Genomic DNA, 20,966 nt, shown 5'->3' with positions numbered 1-20,966 from the left:
TTTCTTCTACTACTCTCAGGCTCATAAATTTTTTCTGAATTTTGAATATTTGAACCATATTTAATTCTTACTACACTATATGTATTGTAAAACCGTACCGTACAACGAAATGGTACCTTACTTAAGGGAAGTCTACCCAAACCGTCCGTCCCTCTTTAAATAAATCGCTGTGGAAGTCACGCTATTTTCTTGGTATTTTAGTAACCTTTTATCCCCTGTTATACAATTTATTGATAGAATCACATATAACACTGAAGTGAAACTTATAGCCTTTCCTTTACAGGCTCATTCATCCATTTTTTTTTTTTTTTATTATTATTAATTTTTTCTATAATTCAATAAGTGGACTAGGGTGGACTGGCAACGAAATGTTCATTACAGAATTATATGGCAGTTACTGCTGGAGAGAAATAGTTGGAAGAATCTAAGCAAGCAACTTATGAGAAGTCCAAGTAAAGTTTTCTGGTTAACTGCTCTTTGTTTTTTAAAACTAAAATTTCTGACAATGATTTTGTCAATTGTTCGTATTATTTGTCATTTCAGAAATATGACAAGAAACTAATAAAACAGAAAATGTTTTTTATCTCTTGTTCCTTCTTGATTTTTTGGCCATTATGCCCGCTTCAAATTGTTTTTAATTGTAAATTTTGCAAGGAGATACTTGATAAAAGAAGTTCTTGTTTTAATTTTATATCTTTATTAATATTAGTTTTAATTTCATACAACTTTTTCTCAGATATCCACATGTGAGCTTCGTAACAAACTAAAATACAAAGAAAAAAAAAGAGGAAAATTATTGCGTGTCTGAAATATTAAAAATGTACATTATATTTCGCAGAATAATAATAAAAAAATATTTTTATACATATAAAATTTAATCACTCTAATTTGTTATGGTTAATACTTAATCTCTACAGTTCTATACAATCATACTAAGTTCTTTTGTCACATATATTTTTTTTATCCACTTTTCTATTATTATTATTTTTTCTTAAAGTATTTTATAAATATTTAAATTATAAACTATATTTATATCAAATATTTTTAACGGTACGTTTTATTTACATTGACTAAATACATTTTTAATGTTTACATTTTATTTAGAAGCATTAATAGTTTATTTTTAACTCCTTAAAGTCACAATTGAATCACATTATTTAGGAAAGTCAAAATGAACACAACACATTTACAAAGAAAATAGGCATTAAATTAGAGTAAAATTATGGCAGTGTAAAAGGCATCGCTTTTGTCACAAAAAGTAACTTACAATGTTCTGGTCTTAAAAAGAACCTCGGAACATCGAAGATCGAATGCGTTGTTCCTCAAATAAATACAGGTACGGACTAACTGAAATAGAAAAAAAAACAAACAAATATATAATAATACAAAATTACAATTTTATAATTATATAAACTGTAAATCAGAATGAAATATAGTGTTTCTTACTTATTTTCTTTTATCTTGGTTTGCAACTCTCAATTATAAAACATTTGTTATAAAATTTGTAAACTAAATACAGTGGAACCTCGCATAACGAGCACCTCTCTTAACGAGTAATTCGCATAACGAGTAAAACAAATTGATTCTTATAGCGAGCGATGTTTCGCATAACGATAGTTTTCTAATGACATTTCGCTGACTCATCGAAAACTGCGCATTCTTCGATTAGTCATTCCTGTTTACGCATATGCGTTTCATATTCTCCACGTATCTAATGCATTGATACAGTCGAAACCGAACTTCACCGAATGAGTGGTGTATAGGGGAAGTCCATATAGTGATATTTGTGTTTAAATATTATTGTGTTTATTTTGTTATCCCTCTAACAAAATGGCTTCGAAAAGAATTAAAATAACGTTAGAATTGAAACGTAAAATCATTGAGAAATGAGAAAATGGTGTAAGTGTGGCTGATCTAGCAATTATCCCCTTTTATTTTAATTTATATAAAAAAATTGTTTCGCTTAACGAGTATTTCGCGTAACGAGTAAGGTTCTGGAACGAATTATGCTCGTTAAGCGAGGTTCGACTGTACAAGCAATAATTTATATGCATAATGTGGTTGAGTCAGTAGTTTTCAACGGGATAAATAAAAACGTTTCTTCAGAACTTAAGTATTTAAACTCATTTATTAAATGTTCTTAAATTTCTTCTTTAGCGAATTAAAATGGAAGGCGATATCATCAAAATTTACGAAACAAATACTTCACTTTCAGGCAGAGAAGTTAATTCGAAATGCTACCACGTAACAGCGGATACCAAAACGGTCATGAGGGGGAAAAGTGACATCGTCAAGCTTAATGTTTTATGCTAACATTGTACTTTTTGAACAATAGATAAATTTTTCAATACATAAATAACCACTAACTAATTCAAAAAGATTACATTTCAGGTTTTTTTTTAAATTTGTGAAACGCAATCAGTTTCCTAATATTATACGTTTATTACACCCACCGTTTAAAACATTTGCCAAACGTTTCGCTCTCTTCTTTGTTTTCCACGAGTCTTACCAAAAAAAAATTACATACAAAGGAAAATACGAAAGATATGGTAAGAAATTGAATGAATGATAGTTTGTGAACCGCCAACCACATGATCGACCAAATGAATTATTTTTTATTTTGGTTAATTATGCATGCGGAGTGGAAAGTAAAAAATTTATGGATGACATAAGCCCAAATCATTCAAAAATTATTTCCTAGAGAGCTTCATAATGAAAAATATAAGTACAAAAAAATAAAATAAATCAATTAAGTTTACCCACATTTAACGATTAAGTGCCTCTTATACAAACTTGGCATCTACTAATTCTACTCAGTAGGTTGCCTGCTTTTAAAGTCTCTTTAGCTGGGGAACGGAATTGCTCATTAGGTGATATTGTAACAAGCCAAAAACTGAGAGCATTTGCAAAATGATGACATGTCCCCCTGTCACCATTGCATTCAATGAAGGGTGTTACTCTGAAATCTTCCAAACAAGAACCAGAAGAAGATAATGATTGACCACCACCGTCACCTCCTCCAGCGGTGTGCTAGTAAAAATTGAAAAAAAAGAAGTTAAACCAATATTAAAGTTAGCAACTAGACTTATATTAATTAGAAGAATTCTTTTACCAGCATGAAACTATATCCAATCCAAAGACTTTGCCAACCATTAGGGCAATCGGGTATGTTATTGCTTTGGCTATGTACAGCAATAACCGAAGCCGGAACTTCGCAAACCACACATCTGCATAAAAAAAAAAGTTTCTCATTTTCTTTACATAATGCAAAGAGCCAAACTTGTTAATTATTTGGTTATTTCTCTCTACAAATTAGGAAGGATTGCTAATCACAGCTGAGGATTGGATTACCAATTATAATCTAAATCTAAATTAATTTTTTACATGAAATGAATCTAATTAAATGAAACTAAAAATTATAATAAAACAAACTATAGCATACATTAAATCACAATAAATATGTTAATCATCGAATAGTGTTTTAAAAAAGAATGAGTGACTAATCCATATTGTTCAAGAAATATTAGGTAATATTGAATCTCTTTGGCGAAAAAAAAGCAATATTGTTTCACCATCAACTCCTTTGTGAGTTTTATTATTAAATGCTAAACTTCTTGTACTAAATTGAGAAATTTCCTCCAATAAAAGAAATAATTAAATAAATTTTCTCATATTTCTGCTTTTAGCTCATGAAAATTCAGAATAAATTAAATATTTCATGTAACAAACAATAATTCTTCTTCAATCATACGTCCGCAATATAATTTTAATATTAGATAAATATATCCACATCTAGGTTTAGCTTTATTATTTGATTTCTAAAAATTCTCAACTGAAAAAATATTTCTTTGACATTCATAAAATATAGTATGTATCTCAATGTGAAAATGAATGTCAAATTTCCAAGGTATTTATTCAATTTTTGCTTACAAAAGGATCTATTTATAAAGTAATACATTAAAGATTTGAAGCTCCAATGGATTTTTTTAATTTTCTGTGAGGCCTCAAAAGTTGGATCTCTGAAGAAACTAAACCTGAAAATCTAGCACTAGGGAATCTTTTCCAAGTATTTTTTCCTGAATAGAAAAAGTTACTGCTTTCTATGGCAGAAGATCATGGTGGTGGAGTTAGCGTCGTAAAAATTAAGCTAAATTTTAAGTGATCAAGGTCCCAAGAAATAGTGCGTAATCTTGTATTTCTATGCTCGTAATCAAAGGCCATTTGAAGTAATGTAATGCAGTTGAAAATGTAGCTGGGTCTGTAGAGTTGAATAATTTTGTTGATTTTATACTTGTAGCTTCCTTATTTCAGCCCTGTTTTAGGCTATCTCCCATCAAAAAATGTATTCGCACAATTTGAATTCTTCTAGCAAAAGGTATTACTCACAAATTACACTTTCCAACTCAAATCATTACACTCGAAAGTTTGTTACGTAGTTGGAAAAAAGATAACTTCGAAGAGGTTTGAACTCTGGCTATATTACTTGATTATTATTATTTTAAATGAGTTTTTCTGATTCTGAAATCTTATATTGTAAATTTTTTACAGTCAGGTGACCATAAATTGATGTATTTCATGTGAGTTAATTAAGAGCAACCTAAATAATAAAATTTTCAAAAATATAATGTATACCTTGATATGTATTTTTGTATTGCCGACTCTTCCACAGGCATCATAGACATAGGTTCAGCTGTGCTTAACCAGTATGCCCTGTCGTTTCTGCTGGCATAATTGCACACATTATGTACATCGCAGAAGAGGAATGGTATAGTTGAAAATTTCCTTACACAAGATCCTGCTTCACCTAAAATAAACAGAATAATATTTTATTTATCTTTACAGAACAGATTCAATAGCAATAATTTATCACTTTATTCTTACCTAAATCTTGAATCTGAGACATATGGTTACCGTCAACGTGTAGAAGACTGTACCCTTCCCAAAGTTTAGTATATCCTGAACCACAGTCTGGTACGGAAGTTGTCTGACTATGCTTAACAAGTATATTTCCAGACCAGTAACCTGATGGCTGCTCACACGGCCTGCCTGGAATACCAGGACGCCCTCTTTGCCCAGGTAAGCCCTGAAAGGCACAATTTTGTTTTTATTTTTTATCTCAAACAACTGACAGAATAATTTATAAATTTTTAAAGAACTGGGTAATAACAGCACGAGCCTAGTCACTTCTACGAGTACTTTAATTCATGATTTTTGTTTTGTTTAACTGTACTATTTCCAAAAAATCTTACTTGTAAGCCAGCAAGACCAACTTCGCCCGTTATTCCTGGCGGTCCAATCTTTCCTGGAGGCCCAACTGGTCCTCTTGGACCAACAAAACCGACTTCACCCTTTTCACCTTTTTCACCTTGAATTCCTGATGGTCCTTGTCTTCCAGGCACTCCAGGGGGTCCCTGAACACCTGTAGTATAAAACATGATTATAATAATAGGCAAATGACAGTTTACGCATTTTAATGGTTTAATAAGCTTTATCCTCAAAATTGTATTGTTCTTAATTTTTGATGACTTAAGTATAAATTATTCAAGAGTAATAACTCCCGGTCTTACAATTAAACTTGCCCTTATTTATTAATTTTATCTAGATGGTGTATCCAAATTGAATGTATTGCCTAAAACATCATAAACATTATGTACTCTGCAGAAATTGAGAAACAATAAAGGAGAGACGTATAAAATTACAGTTATTTCATGACCTACGAGCTTGTTGCAAACAAAAAAAAAAATAATAAAATAAATAAGAGGCTACTTTCTTTCAAAAGGGTTGTATGTAAATAGCCGAAGTCAACATAATACATATGTACTTCATACGCACAAGTTTGAAAATAACAGAATTTTTACCTGGCGGTCCTGTATCTCCTGGAGGTCCAAGAGGAGGAATTAATGCAGGTTCACCTTTCTGTCCTTTTTCGCCTACATCCCCCCTGCGTCCCTCAACACCAGGTAAACCATCGATACCAGGAGGGCCTGCAGATCCTCGTTCACCTTTCTGTCCAAAGTCTCCTCGATCACCTTTCGCACCATCAGCACCAGGTCTTCCTGGTGAACCTTCGATTCCTGATCAAATTTAAGAAACAAAGTTCACTTTCTAAACTGTGGATTTACTACCCCCTAGATAACTAGATAAAGCACACACCTTTTACAAATGCTATTGAGTGAAATAATAACGGTAATAACATCATGTATATTAAAAAAAGTCATTAAGAACCCTATTTCGAAAATCTCATATAATCGGAAACCAATCCAAATCGGAAGAAGAAGGCAAAAAAACATAGGATAAATGCAAACCTATGGGTCCTGGTTCTCCTTTTTGCCCTGGTCCAGAAACGGGAGCAGGTGCACCTGGCACTCCTATGGGTCCAGGAAATCCTTTTTCACCTTTGGTCCCAGGTATTCCATTTTGACCATCTGTACCTGGTGGTCCGGGCCTTCCAGGTGAACCTGGTGGCCCTCTCTGGCCCACCGCTCCTGCAGTTCCTGGAGCACCAAAGTTTCCTTTTGGTCCAGGTATTCCCATCAACCCAATTTCTCCTGAAAAATATTAGATCAAAAGCATGAAAAACATAAAAAAGAAGTATAAAATTTCAATATCAACATTTGACTCCAAAAATGTTCAAGATTTCTTGAGTAACAAATTTCAAAAATATATAAGAACTATTATACAATTATTTCTAATGTTGTGTTTGTTTTCTTCATCTGACTGGTTCCCACATTTTCAGCTATTCAATCAACAGGTTTTAAAAATGTTCAGAATAAAAATGTATATTTGATAGAATATACGCTTCTAACTCTCTTTTTCAGCAGTTTAACCTTTGGCCTCTTGACTGTTAATAATTCATTCATTTAGTGGAACCGAATACTGCAGACTTTAACTGCACATAAGCAATTGTCTCTGTAAAACGTATGTCTTGCTGGCAGTGTAGCATGCAATATTCTATCTGAGTAGGCAGTAACAATTATAGAAACTTCCAAGGAATCCTACTATATACAGGCTAGATCGAAATGTATTTTTTTAAAAAAAGCAAATATTTAATATTTAATTTGTACTTAGTAAAATGGAGGTTTTTAATTTTTATTTTTTTCTACAAATAAGTCACATGAAATAAGAATCTCATTGGGTTGTGAGAGATATTAGTACAGCTGTACGCTGATGGCCTCAATTGGAGAAACAAATATGAATATCACTCACAAACGATCTCTACTAAAAGTCTTTTCACATAAAAATTCATTCAAATATCCAAATAACTAAAATAATTCAATTTTTTACTGGCTGTCCTAAAAGAGAGCTGAAAATTGGATACAATGGACAAAAAATTAAGATCGTTAAATTCTTTATTTTTTTTTTTTTTTTTTTTGGCGCATCAACAGCTGAGGTCATTAGCGCCCGGAGCTTTTTCCAGTGCACTGCCGGCCTCCGGACAGTGTTCTCTCGTTACAGACAACACTGTCCATCACCGGACAGTGAGCTGTAAGAAGCTCCTAGGAAGAGAAAATCTAAGGGTCAGCTGCTGGATTCGAACCCGGGACCTCCGCGTGGGAGTCCAGCATGCTAACCTCATAGCTAATCCCTTCCCTTTCTTTAATTATTATTTTGGTTTTTATTTTTCTAGTTCAGGTTTCTTTAAAACTCAAGTTTCCAAAGCTAATTTTGAAAGTACTGTAGTTTTGGAGGTTCGTTCTAAACCTAAACTTAGACAACGGAGTTTTAAACGAAAGTTGAATGAAATATCAATTTATGTATCCTGCAAGATTTCGTAAAGTGTTCAGGTTAAGGTATGCAAATGAATTAGAATAGGACATGCTATTTTTGCAAGCGACATTAACAAATACCAAAAAAATAATTGTAATTAGATTGGAAACTGAAAACCCGTATCTTTTTTTTTTTTTTTTTTTTTAATGTTCACATTTTCCATATTCTAAGCCTATCTCTAGAACTTGAATAGAGTTATCAGATAAGTGATAAAGGAAAGATCAAACTGGTGGGTCATTAAGTATGCTTACTTTAAATTATCTCTTACCTTTTTCTCCTTTTGACCCTGGAGTTCCATGCCTGCAGTGTCTTCCTGTTGGTCCAGGTAAGCCTTTTTCACCTTTTGTCGTCTTTCCTGGAGCACCTGGAGCGCCGACAGGGCCAGTGTCACCTTCAAAACAAAAATTACTTAACTTCAGTTTTTACTGAAATTAATATCAAGATGTTACGAGATAAATATGGCTGGAAGCCTGTCTGAGATTTTTGACGTAATAATAAATTTAATAAGTAAATAATAAAATACAATGTGAATAATGCGTACAATGTACCTAACTCTAAAATATAAGAGTATTTCTTTACTTGTTAGTTTCCAGAATACCGCTGTTGTTAACGACGTAGCTCTAAACGATTGAACCGATTTTCATGAATGTGGTTCGAATTGTATGTGAATTCAAGTCGAAATTCCATGTCGATGTGCCTTTTGTGGAGACTCAACGCTTTACATACTTTAAGAGGGAAGTTCGCCTTAAGTATATGAGGCCCACCTAAACTATTATAAATAATAACTCGGTAAATCTTAGATCCTATACTAATGAAATTTGATATGATAAAGAGGATAATAGTTTCTTACTTTAAAACTATTAATTAATATTGATTTTGCTTGCTTTTTTTAGGTATTGTTCCGAAATCGTTTTAAGGGAAAGAATTACATTCGCAATTTAATTTATTTTACCCCTTTTTTTGGAAGTAATGTAATCGCACACTTTCTTTTACCTCTTTTAAGAAGGAGAACTGTAATATCAGGAAAATTTCTTCTATTATTTCAAAAGAAAGTAATGTAATCTCATTATAATTTCTCTTACGTCTCTTCGTGTTTTAATTAATTTGATACTACTTGGAACCAACTAGTTACCAACTAGGTGCTGGTTAGGAAAGTACTTGAGTAAATGAGTACCTGAATTCTTTTTCATTATTAAATCCCAAAAGCTTCCTTCGAACCACGTGCTTTTTCCCACCATCTTAGTACCACTTCCCCATATTTTTCCACCTTTATTTTGAAACATTCCCAAACTAAACGGCTATAACTACAAATAATTTCTATATTTATAAGTAAAACTTCCAAGAAAATTGTTTCTTCGAGTTCTTTAAGGACCTTTAACCATCTATTAAAAAGCATCCCTCTAGAGGTTGTTACGATGTAACAGCTTTTCCAAACGAAACCAATTTTGAGGGTATGATTGTAAATATTTCTAGATTTTGTTCAGGTCAGTTAGTTAGAATTAGGTAAAATCGGGGATTAAGAAAATAAATCTAGGAAATTTAATTAAGAGAAATGAAGAAAGTGGATAAAATTATACTTGAAGAGCACATGGCTGTGTGAAGAGGGCAGCGGGGGAAAAAAAGACAAACGACGCGAGCAACATATGGGAGATAGAGACTGATGGGATTTTTTTTGAGAAAGAATTAATTACGAGTGGAAAATTGGTTGTTGTACCGAGCTGGTTGGAGCCAAAACTAATTGGAGTGAAAAGAAATCACCTTGGCGGGATTTGCCTCTGGGAGAGGATTCATTGAGCGGAGGACCTCTACTTCCCAAAGGGCGGCAGGAAGGAATAGTACCTGACTGGTGGCGAGCTTCCCATAAGAAGACCAGGAAAGAAGGGTAGATTGGAGCAAAACCAGGCCTGGGATTGACTGTAAGTGTAGGCAATGTAATAAGAGTGACTAGTTTTCTGGTTCTATTGAGGACAATTATTTCATTACCTAGTAATCAAGTTTTGTATTTTTCAGTATTAAGCAGGGTTTATGATACTGTATTTTGCTGTAAAAAGACCTTTTGTTGTTGTGATCAATAATAATATTTTCATAACCCTGAATCTTTATTTAAACCCCTAGCAACATCTCACATGGACAATAAATTTAATTATTTAATGAAGTAGTGATCTGGTTAGAGTAACGGCCAGCAGGGGCGCACTACACAGATTTGCTAACGGAGAAGCTGTTACTAGGTAACTAGTTTCTATTATAAATTTATTTTTATTTATTTTTTTTCCCCCCTTATTATCCGAGTATTGTTTTAACTTTAATTCTAATCACTAGTATTGTTATTTGTTTATTATTATTCAGCATATTGCCTCTTCCTTGTTTTCTCATTTCTCCTTACCCCCCCGTCTCCACTGAGCTTACCTTCTCCAGCGGTGTTTGTGTTTGTAGAGGGTGGCGTAACAATTTGGCGCCCAACGTGGGGCTCGATAAAACAAATAAAAGAAATTAAGGGACCACTTTAACATTTCCATCTCGAGCCGGAAGTAGAATTTCAGGTTCCCTATGATGGATATATACCGGCTGTTGAAAGAAGAGTTGCAATACGAACTGGAAATAAGGAAAATAAACTCGGAAGGTAATTGCCAGGAACTGCGGAGAAGGCTGCAGGAAGCGTTATCAGAGGATGTCTCTCCTGATTACAGTTGTGTTGCAAACTTGGATCCCAACACGGAATTCAAGATTTGTAAGAAGAAATACCTGGTGTTGCAAGGAGCGGTGGGAGAATGTGATGAGGACGCCGAATCAAGCGAACTGAAGCGCCTTAAAACGCGACTCTTGCACACTTACCAGCGATGCAACCGCATAGTACCGGAAGAAGGGCTGGAAGGTCAAACGGCGGAGTTAGTGGAAGCGATACAAGAGTTGAGAATTAAGCTGGAGAAGACAACCCTGAGTACATCATCAACGGAGCAATTAGGAGCGTCAGCTTACTCAGGGAGAATACAACGGAAGCACGTACAAGAACTGGATCATTTAGAATTAGGAAGTAATTTTCAACCTCCTCGAACCGACGTTTTATGGGGTGTACCACAAGAAATTCCAGACCCAATTACCACCCCCGATATGCAAGCTACCGTCTCCACGGCTACTAGGAATGACGTACCACATGCTGCGCGAAGGGACCCGAAGCTATACAAGTGGGGCCTGACTTTCTCAGGTGAAGAGACCGGATGCACCTTGGCCAACTTTCTGGAAGACGTCGATATACGGATAGTCTCACGAAGTGTATCGCAGGAAGAGGTTTTTCGAGGGTTTGATGATTTGTTAACAGGTATGGCAAAAATATGGTTCAGAGCGAAGGGGCGAGAATTCTCTTCGTGGCAAGAGTTGGTGCACGGATTAAAGAAAACATTTCAGGATCCTGACTATGACGACCGGCTCATGGAAGAAATACGCAGACGAACCCAGGGGTCTGACGAGACGCCGTCGTTGTTCATAGCCAAAATGACAAGTCTATTTAATCGGTTGAGCACTCCTCTGACAGAAGAACAAAAGCTGAGAATACTGGAGAAAAATATTAAGAGAGATCATCTACCTCACCTCGCGCAGGCTACCTATTCATCGGTGAAAGAATTGGAATCAGTTCTCTGCAATCTTGAGGTATGGACCCAGAGAGCGGCAAGATATAGAGAGCCGCCTGTTAAAGGCCTACTTGAACCCACATTTGGTTATCGAACCAGGAAGCCGCTACCCCAGGTGTCAGCTATTCGAGAAACCGGAACTCTGGAGGTACCAGGAAGAAAAACGTCGACATACCGAGGCCCCGTTTGTTGGAATTGTGGGCAGATAGGGCACTTGGCAAGAACATGCAGCCGTCCGAGGACACAATTTTGTGGAAGGTGTGGGCTTCAAAAAGTCAGCACACAAGGATGTACTCGCTGTGGGTCAAAACAGAATGAAGCGGGAAACGGACCAAAGGGGTCGGCACAGACCACCTCAGAACACAGCCGCCCAAGATTAGCCAGGGAAGACACAGAATGGTTGGAGTGGGTGGAGGTGGTCAGGAATATGTTCTGTTACGGAATATCCCATAGACTAACCAAGCCAAGCCTTGAAGATCAAAGGCCTTTTCTTCAAGTGAGATTGTTGGGTATCTCAGTTTGTGGATTACTCGACTCGGGGTCAACGAGAACAGTAATCAACGACAGGTTGTGGAAAAGGTTAGCCCCCTTAGGAATCAACCTTCAGCCATCGGATAACCAACAGATAACCCTAGCAAATGGAAGGACTTGCGCTGTAGAAGGCTTTGCAGTGGTGCCTTTCGAACTGAATGGGGCAGTTAAGATTTTGAATGTTCTAGTTGTACCATCTCTGAGTGTGGAATTGACTTCTGGAGGGAAATGTCACTTGTGGTGGACATAGCTAAGGCTACCTATAAGTCAGGGGATCCGGCCCTAGCCTGTGTATCTATAGATACTGGAGTCATCAGCCACGAGAGACTAACGAACAAGCAGAGAGAAGAACTGCGAGCAGTCACCAAGAAGTTCCGAGAAGCATCACCACCTCATCTGGGCTGTACGGATCGGGTGGAACATATCATCAACACGGGAGATCAACCCCCACTGAAACAGCGATACTACCCAGTGTCTCCCTTTATACAAGAGGCCATAAATAAGGAACTTGATGCGATGCTGGAGGATGGGATAGTGGAACCATCAAGTAGCGGGTGGTCATCACCAGTGGTCATGGTAAAGAAGAAGGATGGGAAGTACCGCTTTTGCGTGGATTATCGGGCAGTGAACAAAGTCACCAAGCGAGATGCATACCCTTTACCGTATGTGTCTGCAATATTAGACCGGTTACGAAACGGTAGGTATCTCTCCTCCTTGGACATCAAGAGCGCATATTGGCAGATCCCTGTGGAGAAGAATAGCAGAGAGCGCACGGCCTTCACCGTACCGCATAGAGGGTTGTTCCAATTTCGCCGCATGCCGTTTGGTCTGCATAATGCTCCTGCCACATGGCAAAGGCTTATAGATAATATATTGGGACCCACGCTAGAACCATACGTCTTCGCATACTTGGACGACATCATTATCGTCACACCTACTTTCCAGAAGCATCGAGAAGTATTAGAAGATGTTCTCGAGCGTCTAAGAGCGGCTGGCCTGACATTATCATGGGAAAAGTGTCAGTTTTGTAGGAGCGAACTTCGCTACTTAGGATATATAGTAAACGAGGATGGCCTCGGGGTAGACCCAGAAAAGGTATCCGCTATTTTGAACTTCCCTAGACCTACGACTGCAAAACAGGTAAGGCGGTTTATAGGGTTAGCAAGTTGGTACAGAAGATTCGTGCCCAACTTTTCAACTTTAGTCTCTCCGTTGACGGATTTGCTAAAGAAAAACAAGAAGTTCGTGTGGGAAGACCGGCAGGAAAGAGCACTACAGGAGCTACAAAATCGACTGGTCTCAGCGCCGATACTTACCTGCCCCGACTTCGAACGCCCATTTGTCCTCCAGACTGACGCATCGACTACAGGTCTGGGAGCTATTCTCAGTCAGAATTTCGAGGATGGTGAGAAAGCCATTGCTTATGCCAGCCGAACACTGACAAATGCGGAGAAGAAGTTTTCAGCAACGGAACTAGAATGTTTAAGCGTGCTGTGGGCAATTAAGAAATTTAGGCCATACCTAGAGGGCATGAAGTTCACGGTCATCACAGATCACAGTTCTCTAAGGTGGCTAATGGCGTTGAAAGATCCCAGTGGCAGGCTAGGAAGGTGGGCTCTGCAGTTACAGGAACACGAGTTTGAAATCGTACATCGTGCCGGGAAGTTGAACAAGGCGGCTGACGCACTCTCTAGAGTGAACGAGGGGTTACTCAGCGCTATTACAGACTCTTCTAGGCGTGATGCCTGGTATGAAAAGATGAAAGCCGAAGTAGAAGCATGCCCCGAAAAGTACCCCTTATGGAATCTGGACAGTGGAGTACTTCGGAAATATGTCAAGGATGCCAAGGATTTATTAGAATCGGAAGACCCCTGGAAGTTGGTCATCCCAAAATATCAGCGGATGGAGGTATTGAGGGAATGCCACGATAATCCGACGGCAGGGCACCTAGGGATTTTCAAGACTAAGGGGAGGATATCGCAGAGATACTATTGGCCAGGCATGACGAGTGATGTGGCACGGTACGTTAGGCGTTGTTCTACCTGCATGGCGAATAAGCCAGAGCAGCAGAAACCTGCTGGGTATTATGGGGGACAACGCAAAGTTTCGCAGCCATGGGAAGTCGTCACCATGGATATTATGGGTCCACTGCCCAGGAGTTCTCAGCAGCACAGATACATTCTAGTGGTCTGCGACTATTTTACGAAATATGTGCTACTTCACCCATTGAGGCAGGCCACCTCAAAGGCTATAGCGAAATTTGTGGAAGACCAAGTTTTTTTAGTGTTTGGAGCACCAAAGGTTGCTATAACCGATAATGGCTCCCAGTTCCTGAGTAAGGAGTTTACGAAATTATTAGAAAACTACGGGGTAAAGGCAGTTCGGACACCATACTACCATCCGCAAAGCAACCCCACCGAGAGAGTAAACCGTGTCGTTAAGACAGCCATCAGGGCATACGTCAATGATAATCAGAAGCACTGGGATAAGCTGCTGCAGAAAATAGCATTCGCTCTAAGGACTGCGAAACATGAAAGTACGGGGTACACACCCGTGTATTTGAATTTTGGTCGAGAGCTACAGGCATGCAGCGACAACGCCCGGCAGAACATTGCCAACCCAGATGAACTGGACGTCGCGGCAAGAGAGGCATTCGCCCAAAAATTTAGCAAGGTAAAATATTTGTGGAGTGAAGTAGTGAAGAATCTGACCAACGCCTATGAGAAGGCCAAGCGAACCTACAACCTGAGGAGAAGAGAAGTGAGTTATGCCCCAGGACAGGTTGTATGGAAGAGGGAGTTTCTCTTGTCTGATGCCTCTAAAGACTTTTCTAGTAAGTTAGCGCCGAAATATAAGAAGTGTACAGTGTTACAGAAGATATCCAACACCGCTTACGAATTAGGAGATGAAAACGGCCGGAATTTGGGAATCTGGCACCCAAAAGATATGAAGCCGCAACCAGAGACCGGATAACTTGTAGAACACCGCACCCAGCAACCTGCTCAGTCCTTCAGCCCCTGAACATACCTTTCATATTGCCTTTTCTTTATCCTTTATTATATTTACATTGTCTTTATTGTACTCCTTTATTGTTATATTCCTTAACTATTATATTCCTTTGTCATTATATTCCTGTATTATTATATTCCTTTGTTAATATATTCCTTTATTATTATATCCCTTTATTGGTTTAGTACTAACTTATTTTGCCTGTCTCTTCTTTCTTCAGGAAGGAGAGGGAATGTTACGATGTAACAGCTTTTCCAAACGAAACCAATTTTGAGGGTATGATTGTAAATATTTCTAGATTTTGTTCAGGTCAGTTAGTTAGAATTAGGTAAAATCGGGGATTAAGAAAATAAATCTAGGAAATTTAATTAAGAGAAATGAAGAAAGTGGATAAAATTATACTTGAAGAGCACATGGCTGTGTGAAGAGGGCAGCGGGGGAAAAAAGACAAACGACGCGAGCAACATATGGGAGATAGAGACTGATGGGATTTTTTTTGAGAAAGAATTAATTACGAGTGGAAAATTGGTTGTTGTACCGAGCTGGTTGGAGCCAAAACAAATTGGAGTGAAAAGAAATCACCTTGGCGGGATTTGCCTCTGGGAGAGGATTCATTGAGCGGAGGACCTCTACTTCCCAAAGGGCGGCAGGAAGGAATAGTACCTGACTGGTGGCGAGCTTCCCATAAGAAGACCAGGAAAGAAGGGTAGATTGGAGCAAAACCAGGCCTGGGATTGACTGTAAGTGTAGGCAATGTAATAAGAGTGACTAGTTTTCTGGTTCTATTGAGGACAATTATTTCATTACCTAGTAATCAAGTTTTGTATTTTTCAGTATTAAGCAGGGTTTATGATACTGTATTTTGCTGTAAAAAGACCTTTTGTTGTTGTGATCAATAATAATATTTTCATAACCCTGAATCTTTATTTAAACCCCTAGCAACATCTCACATGGACAATAAATTTAATTATTTAATGAAGTAGTGATCTGGTTAGAGTAACGGCCAGCAGGGGCGCACTACACAGATTTGCTAACGGAGAAGCTGTTACTAGGTAACTAGTTTCTATTATAAATTTATTTTTATTTCCCCCCCCCCTTATTATCCGAGTATTGTTTTAACTTTAATTCTAATCACTAGTATTGTTATTTGTTTATTATTATTCAGCATATTGCCTCTTCCTTGTTTTCTCATTTCTCCTTACCCCCCCGTCTCCACTGAGCTTACCTTCTCCAGCGGTGTTTGTGTTTGTAGAGGGTGGCGTAACAAGGTGGTTTCAGTTATACCGACTGCATATCAAGTTATATTAAAAACGTTGCTTATACCATATGTAAAGAAATTTGTAACCCTTGCTTTTAAATACCTTCTGTAAGAATTCTTGAATGGCTAATCTGCACGCCCAGAAGGCCAAAAAAAAAAAAGTAGACATTTTTCAGTGATTAATGATGAAATTGGAGAGCTCAAATAGTAGTATGAGTAATCAATTCAGAAAGATACGGAAAAATTAGAAATAAATTTAAATAAAATCGTAAGTTTTTTCGAACATTTCTATCTGACTAAAATTATGAGCTGAAGTATATATGAAAAGTTTGATATTTTCTGATTTATGTAACTTTTGTCAATTCTTAACTTTTCAAACTCTGAAATATTTCCTCAAGTACGAAATTCAACTGATTGAATGTATTGTAACGAAGTTGACCTGGGCAGAGAAGAAAGGCCTAGATTGTTCTAGGGGTTGAGCGACCAAAGTCGGTAACAGGCCACCACTATGTGAACAAAAGGGCGGTCTCTACCTGAGGAGAAAAGAAAGGCCTAGATTGTTATAGGGGTTAAGCGACCAAAGCCGGTAACAGGCCACTACTGTGTAGACAAAAGGGCCGGTCTCTACCTGAACTAGAAAGGAAAGGGCTAGATTGTTCAAGGAGTTAGTGACCTGTGTAAAAGCCAGCCAAGAGAAAGGCCTCAGTTGGGGTGGTGGCATATGTGTTTCCCAGCCAGTGATTGACAGGTGAGAGTGAGACAGACGGAGTTGGAGAGAGACAGAGAATGGGAGGAGGCGGCTCACAGCTGAGGTGGTGGCAGTATGTTTTCTTTAGCCAATGAACGTCAGGAGGGCGTGGAAACTTATGCTCAGAGAGTTGGAGGAGGGCAGTCCCAGTTGGAGGGAGGCACGCAGTTAAAAGGAGGCAGACACAGCTGGAGAAGTCAGTTTTAAGGAGTTCTTAACGAGTTGTTAATCAGTTTTAATCGAGTTATTAGAGTTTAGAGTTATTAGTCAAGTTTATGAGTTAGTTTTGAGTGAGTCTTGGAGAGACGTTAGTTTGGAGAGACACTTTGGAAGCGACAGTTTGAGAGAGTCAGTGTTGCGGAGTGCTTTAGAGATAGCTAGTCAGGCGGTTAGTCAGTTAGTGAGTAGAGCTTTGTTTGTGTAGCAGAGACTAGTGCAATTCGGTGCAGTGCGGACCAGTGGTCAGTCGGGGAACAGTTTTGTGGCGTTACCTAGTGAGTAAGTAACAGTAAACTGTTGTGACTGTTGTAAATGGTGACTGTAATGAATAGCGTTAGTTGCTAGTAAATGTTAATGTGAGTAAAGGTAATGTGTTAATAAATCAGGTTATTACTTACAACTTTAGCGAGTTTTATTATTTAATCAAACCCACATATTATTTAAAGTAACTAGTGGCAGGCACTAGTTGTGTAAGTAAAGTTCTTTCTTAGTAAAAGGACAAGAAAAACTTTACAGTATTTTGTATATTTTTTTTAATGTATTAGATGTATTTTTTTTAAATTATTTATTAAGGAAACAAATTCTCAATTTGTTCCGACTTATTCATTTGATTTCATGATTACAACTACGAACGTGGGTTCTGAGTGTTTAGCAACATCAAAATAACTATGAATTAGTTGTTTCTAACTTCGTAACTAAGATATTGACTGTAAATATTAGTATGACAGTGCTCGTTGCTTACCTTTTGGTCCTTGAAAACCTCTTTCTCCATTATCACCTGGTATACCTGGCCTTCCAGGTACACCTTGGGGACCTTGTGGACCTGAAGGTCCCTGGAGTCCAAGCTCTCCCTTTTCTCCAGTCAGACCAGGTGAACCTGTAATTCCTGGTTCTCCTTTATCGCCTTTTACTTGTACAGTAGGGCCTGGAGGTCCTCGAGGTCCCTGTTCTCCAACATCGCCCGGCGGACCAAGATCTCCAGGGGTTCCTTAAAACAAAACAAAACAAAAAAGTGGTTATTTAATATAATTGTTTTGCAATAATATAATAAACGAACCTGAAGTTAGATTTGAGAATTCCTATCAGCACCAACTGATACTAAATCAGTTTGGATGTTGCAATTCTTATCTTAGTCAACTAATTTGTTTTGTAGCCAGCCACATTTTCTCAGAATGTAAATCTAACTTAATTTTATAACAATGGATAATAGAGGGTGTGTAAAAAAAAAAGTTATTCATTGTCACTAACCGAATAAACTTTGAAAATATTTTATTACAGCAAATTTTAGAAGAGTAGACAATTTGGCTACTAATATCGACTAGAGAATTATTTTAATCTATTTTTTATACTTAAAAAACCTTTAACTTCTAGTTATCCTATAACGGTTTTGATATAGAGACTAAGAATGCCATTCAACTTAATCTAAATTGCCAGATTTCTGGGCAATACCAAATTATCTGTGTCAAGGCTCCGTATCTAGAGCGGGAGCATCCACCGTAGGGCATCAGCTTAGTCTCTGACATTTGGCCTTCGGTGTGCGCTATTCGAGTACACTGTAATCCAAAATTTATACGGAAGATTTCGAAAAATAAAGGGGTTTCTGCAACCGAAGTTTAAAGTAAAAAATACAACAGAACCTCGGTCTGCTGACATGACCTCTTTAATTTTTATGTATCTTTTTCTTTCTGGCCTATCAGTCACTACAACTTTTGGTCTAATTTCTTTCTATAATATGTCAGCCTTCTTCAGTCCTTTCGAAATGCATTCCAAGTTTGCCTACAATAAAACCTGTCCTAATAACCTACGTTTTCAAAAACGTTAAACATACAATTTCTAAACCAAAGATATTTTTTTTACATCCATAATGGCAATTACTCCAAACAAGAATTAACAAATATAACGATTGCAAAAAAAAATGCTTATTATTGATAACATAAAAATAATTATTAATAACAATCTTTCTACCTGGAAGTCCCTTTTCTCCTTTAAAGCCGTGATATCCATTTTTGCCTGGAAAGCCTTTATCTCCCTTTTCTCCATAAACACCCGCAGGACCTAGATCTCCAGGTGGACCATCTTTGCCTGGTTGGCCATCCATTCCGGGCATTCCAGGCGGACCAGGTGGGCCAGCAGATCCCTGTCAAAATTTGTATAAAAAAGATTATCAACAAACACTATTAACTACTTTTTCTGAAAAACAATTCACAATTTATAAAAATTTAAAGCAATCAAGTTTTTTTACAAATTGGTCTGTTGAATATTTCTATTCATCTATATTAGTATGAGGTCAACACAACTCGAAAATGAAAAATTGCGCAAAATTCTTTTATAATTATAATTAATGCCTCTAAGGGACTTGGCAATATGCTATAGGAAAAAATCTTCAAACAACAGTGCTACTTATTCAACGTAGTTTTGATATTTTCTTTCAGCATTTCCAGGGACAAACCCATTAAAATGTGAAATTAGTAAGCCGAACTGCTGAATATACCCAGTTTTATAGATCAATAAAGATGAAGATCAATGAATTAAAAGGAGTAATACTAAAAATATAAAAATTCATAAAAACCAATGAGATGTAACAGCATTGATAAGCTGTGAGCGGGAAGACGATAGGTCAGTTAAGATGGAGGTTCCTCAATTAGTAAGAAAATGAATGTCTTCTTACATCAGAAAAAAAGAAATAAACAGCTCAATCTTTTCAGCAACTTATGGATGAATTTTATTTAATTTTTATTACTAGCCTTATCTCCTTTAAGTCCTCTAATTCCTTGAAGGCCAGAGTCACCCTTTTCTCCATCTCTTCCTGGTATTCCATCAAGGCAAATATCTCCAGATGAACCTTTATCTCCTTTTGGTCCTTGGCGTCCGTAACCTGGCTGACCGGATTCTCCTTTCACACCGGGAGTACCGTCAAGACCTGGTGGTCCCATTTCTCCCCGAAGTCCCATTGGTCCTGGGTTACCTTTATCACCTTTTTCGCCTGGTAGTCCAGGCGCACCTTGTATTCCCTTAAAAAGTGTAAAAATAATATATAGGAGCTCCAGCACATGATTAATCATGTGGATGCCACAGGTGGACTCTGAGTCACGGTGATGTAATGTTAAAAACACTGTTAGATCGGTGATATGTATAGCAAAATAAAAGTTTTCCTATAACATGCCATAAAAATGGATATACATTTGTTTAATTTTAAGCTCTCAAACGAAACTTTAACACACACGAATAGGTAAAATTACATCTATCACCGTTTCATGAAAAATGTGATGTTTTTTTGATTGGAGTAATTCTTTTTGTTAAACCTCAAACCTGCTGCGAATTAAAGCTAATTTTTTGCAAAAAAAAAAAATGAAACATTAGAAAAGTATTAACTAGCCGCTTTCTCTAATACTATTGAAAATCTGATAAAATCAATTTGTTGTAAATGAACCGCTTTCAACCACCTTTAATCCTATGGAAATTTTAAACCGGTACTTCCAAATATGTACAAAAAAAATCTATATATTTTACTACAATCCTACAGGTGGTCCAATGAGTCCATCAGCGCCTAGTAAACCAGGTGGGCCTTGACGTCCAGGAGTGCCAGGAGGTCCATCAGGTCCTAGATCTCCTTTCTCCCCTCTTGCACCAGGAGCTCCAGGACCACCCATCCTACCAGGTAAACCTTGAAATCCTCGTTGACCTTCAGCGCCTTTATCACCTTTCTGACCAGGTTTTCCTTCCATTCCAGCAATACCCGGAGGTCCTATTTTAAATTAAACACATATACAAGATCATTAGAGTTCATTCAAAATTTAGGGAGATAGAA

General features: G+C 37.3%; 1 protein-coding gene across 1 annotated transcript in view; it reads right to left on the bottom strand.

Moving 5' to 3' along the window:
- Positions 1-805: 805 nt before the first annotated feature.
- The window catches only part of Col4a1 (Collagen type IV alpha 1), a 46,215-nt gene continuing 26,054 nt past the window's right edge, over positions 806-20,966 (bottom strand). Inside the window, exons 21-33 of the mRNA XM_074131621.1 lie at positions 20,680-20,903; positions 19,903-20,169; positions 19,124-19,295; positions 17,901-18,146; positions 8,036-8,158; positions 6,306-6,548; positions 5,859-6,074; positions 5,250-5,419; positions 4,882-5,083; positions 4,633-4,804; positions 3,113-3,227; positions 2,764-3,030; positions 806-1,347 (exon numbers count right to left, since the gene is read on the bottom strand). Coding sequence (XP_073987722.1) covers positions 2,773-3,030; positions 3,113-3,227; positions 4,633-4,804; positions 4,882-5,083; positions 5,250-5,419; positions 5,859-6,074; positions 6,306-6,548; positions 8,036-8,158; positions 17,901-18,146; positions 19,124-19,295; positions 19,903-20,169; positions 20,680-20,903 — 2,408 coding nt within the window. The 3' untranslated portion in view covers positions 806-1,347; positions 2,764-2,772. The remainder of the gene's footprint in view (positions 1,348-2,763; positions 3,031-3,112; positions 3,228-4,632; positions 4,805-4,881; positions 5,084-5,249; positions 5,420-5,858; positions 6,075-6,305; positions 6,549-8,035; positions 8,159-17,900; positions 18,147-19,123; positions 19,296-19,902; positions 20,170-20,679; positions 20,904-20,966) is intronic.

The sequence above is a fragment of the Rhodnius prolixus genome, unplaced genomic scaffold (genome assembly GCF_049639745.1).
Source record: "Rhodnius prolixus isolate KJV_2025 unplaced genomic scaffold, Rpr scaffold_4, whole genome shotgun sequence".
Lineage (NCBI taxonomy): Eukaryota > Metazoa > Arthropoda > Insecta > Hemiptera > Reduviidae > Rhodnius > Rhodnius prolixus.
This window is presented reverse-complemented; position numbering and strand designations above follow the sequence as displayed.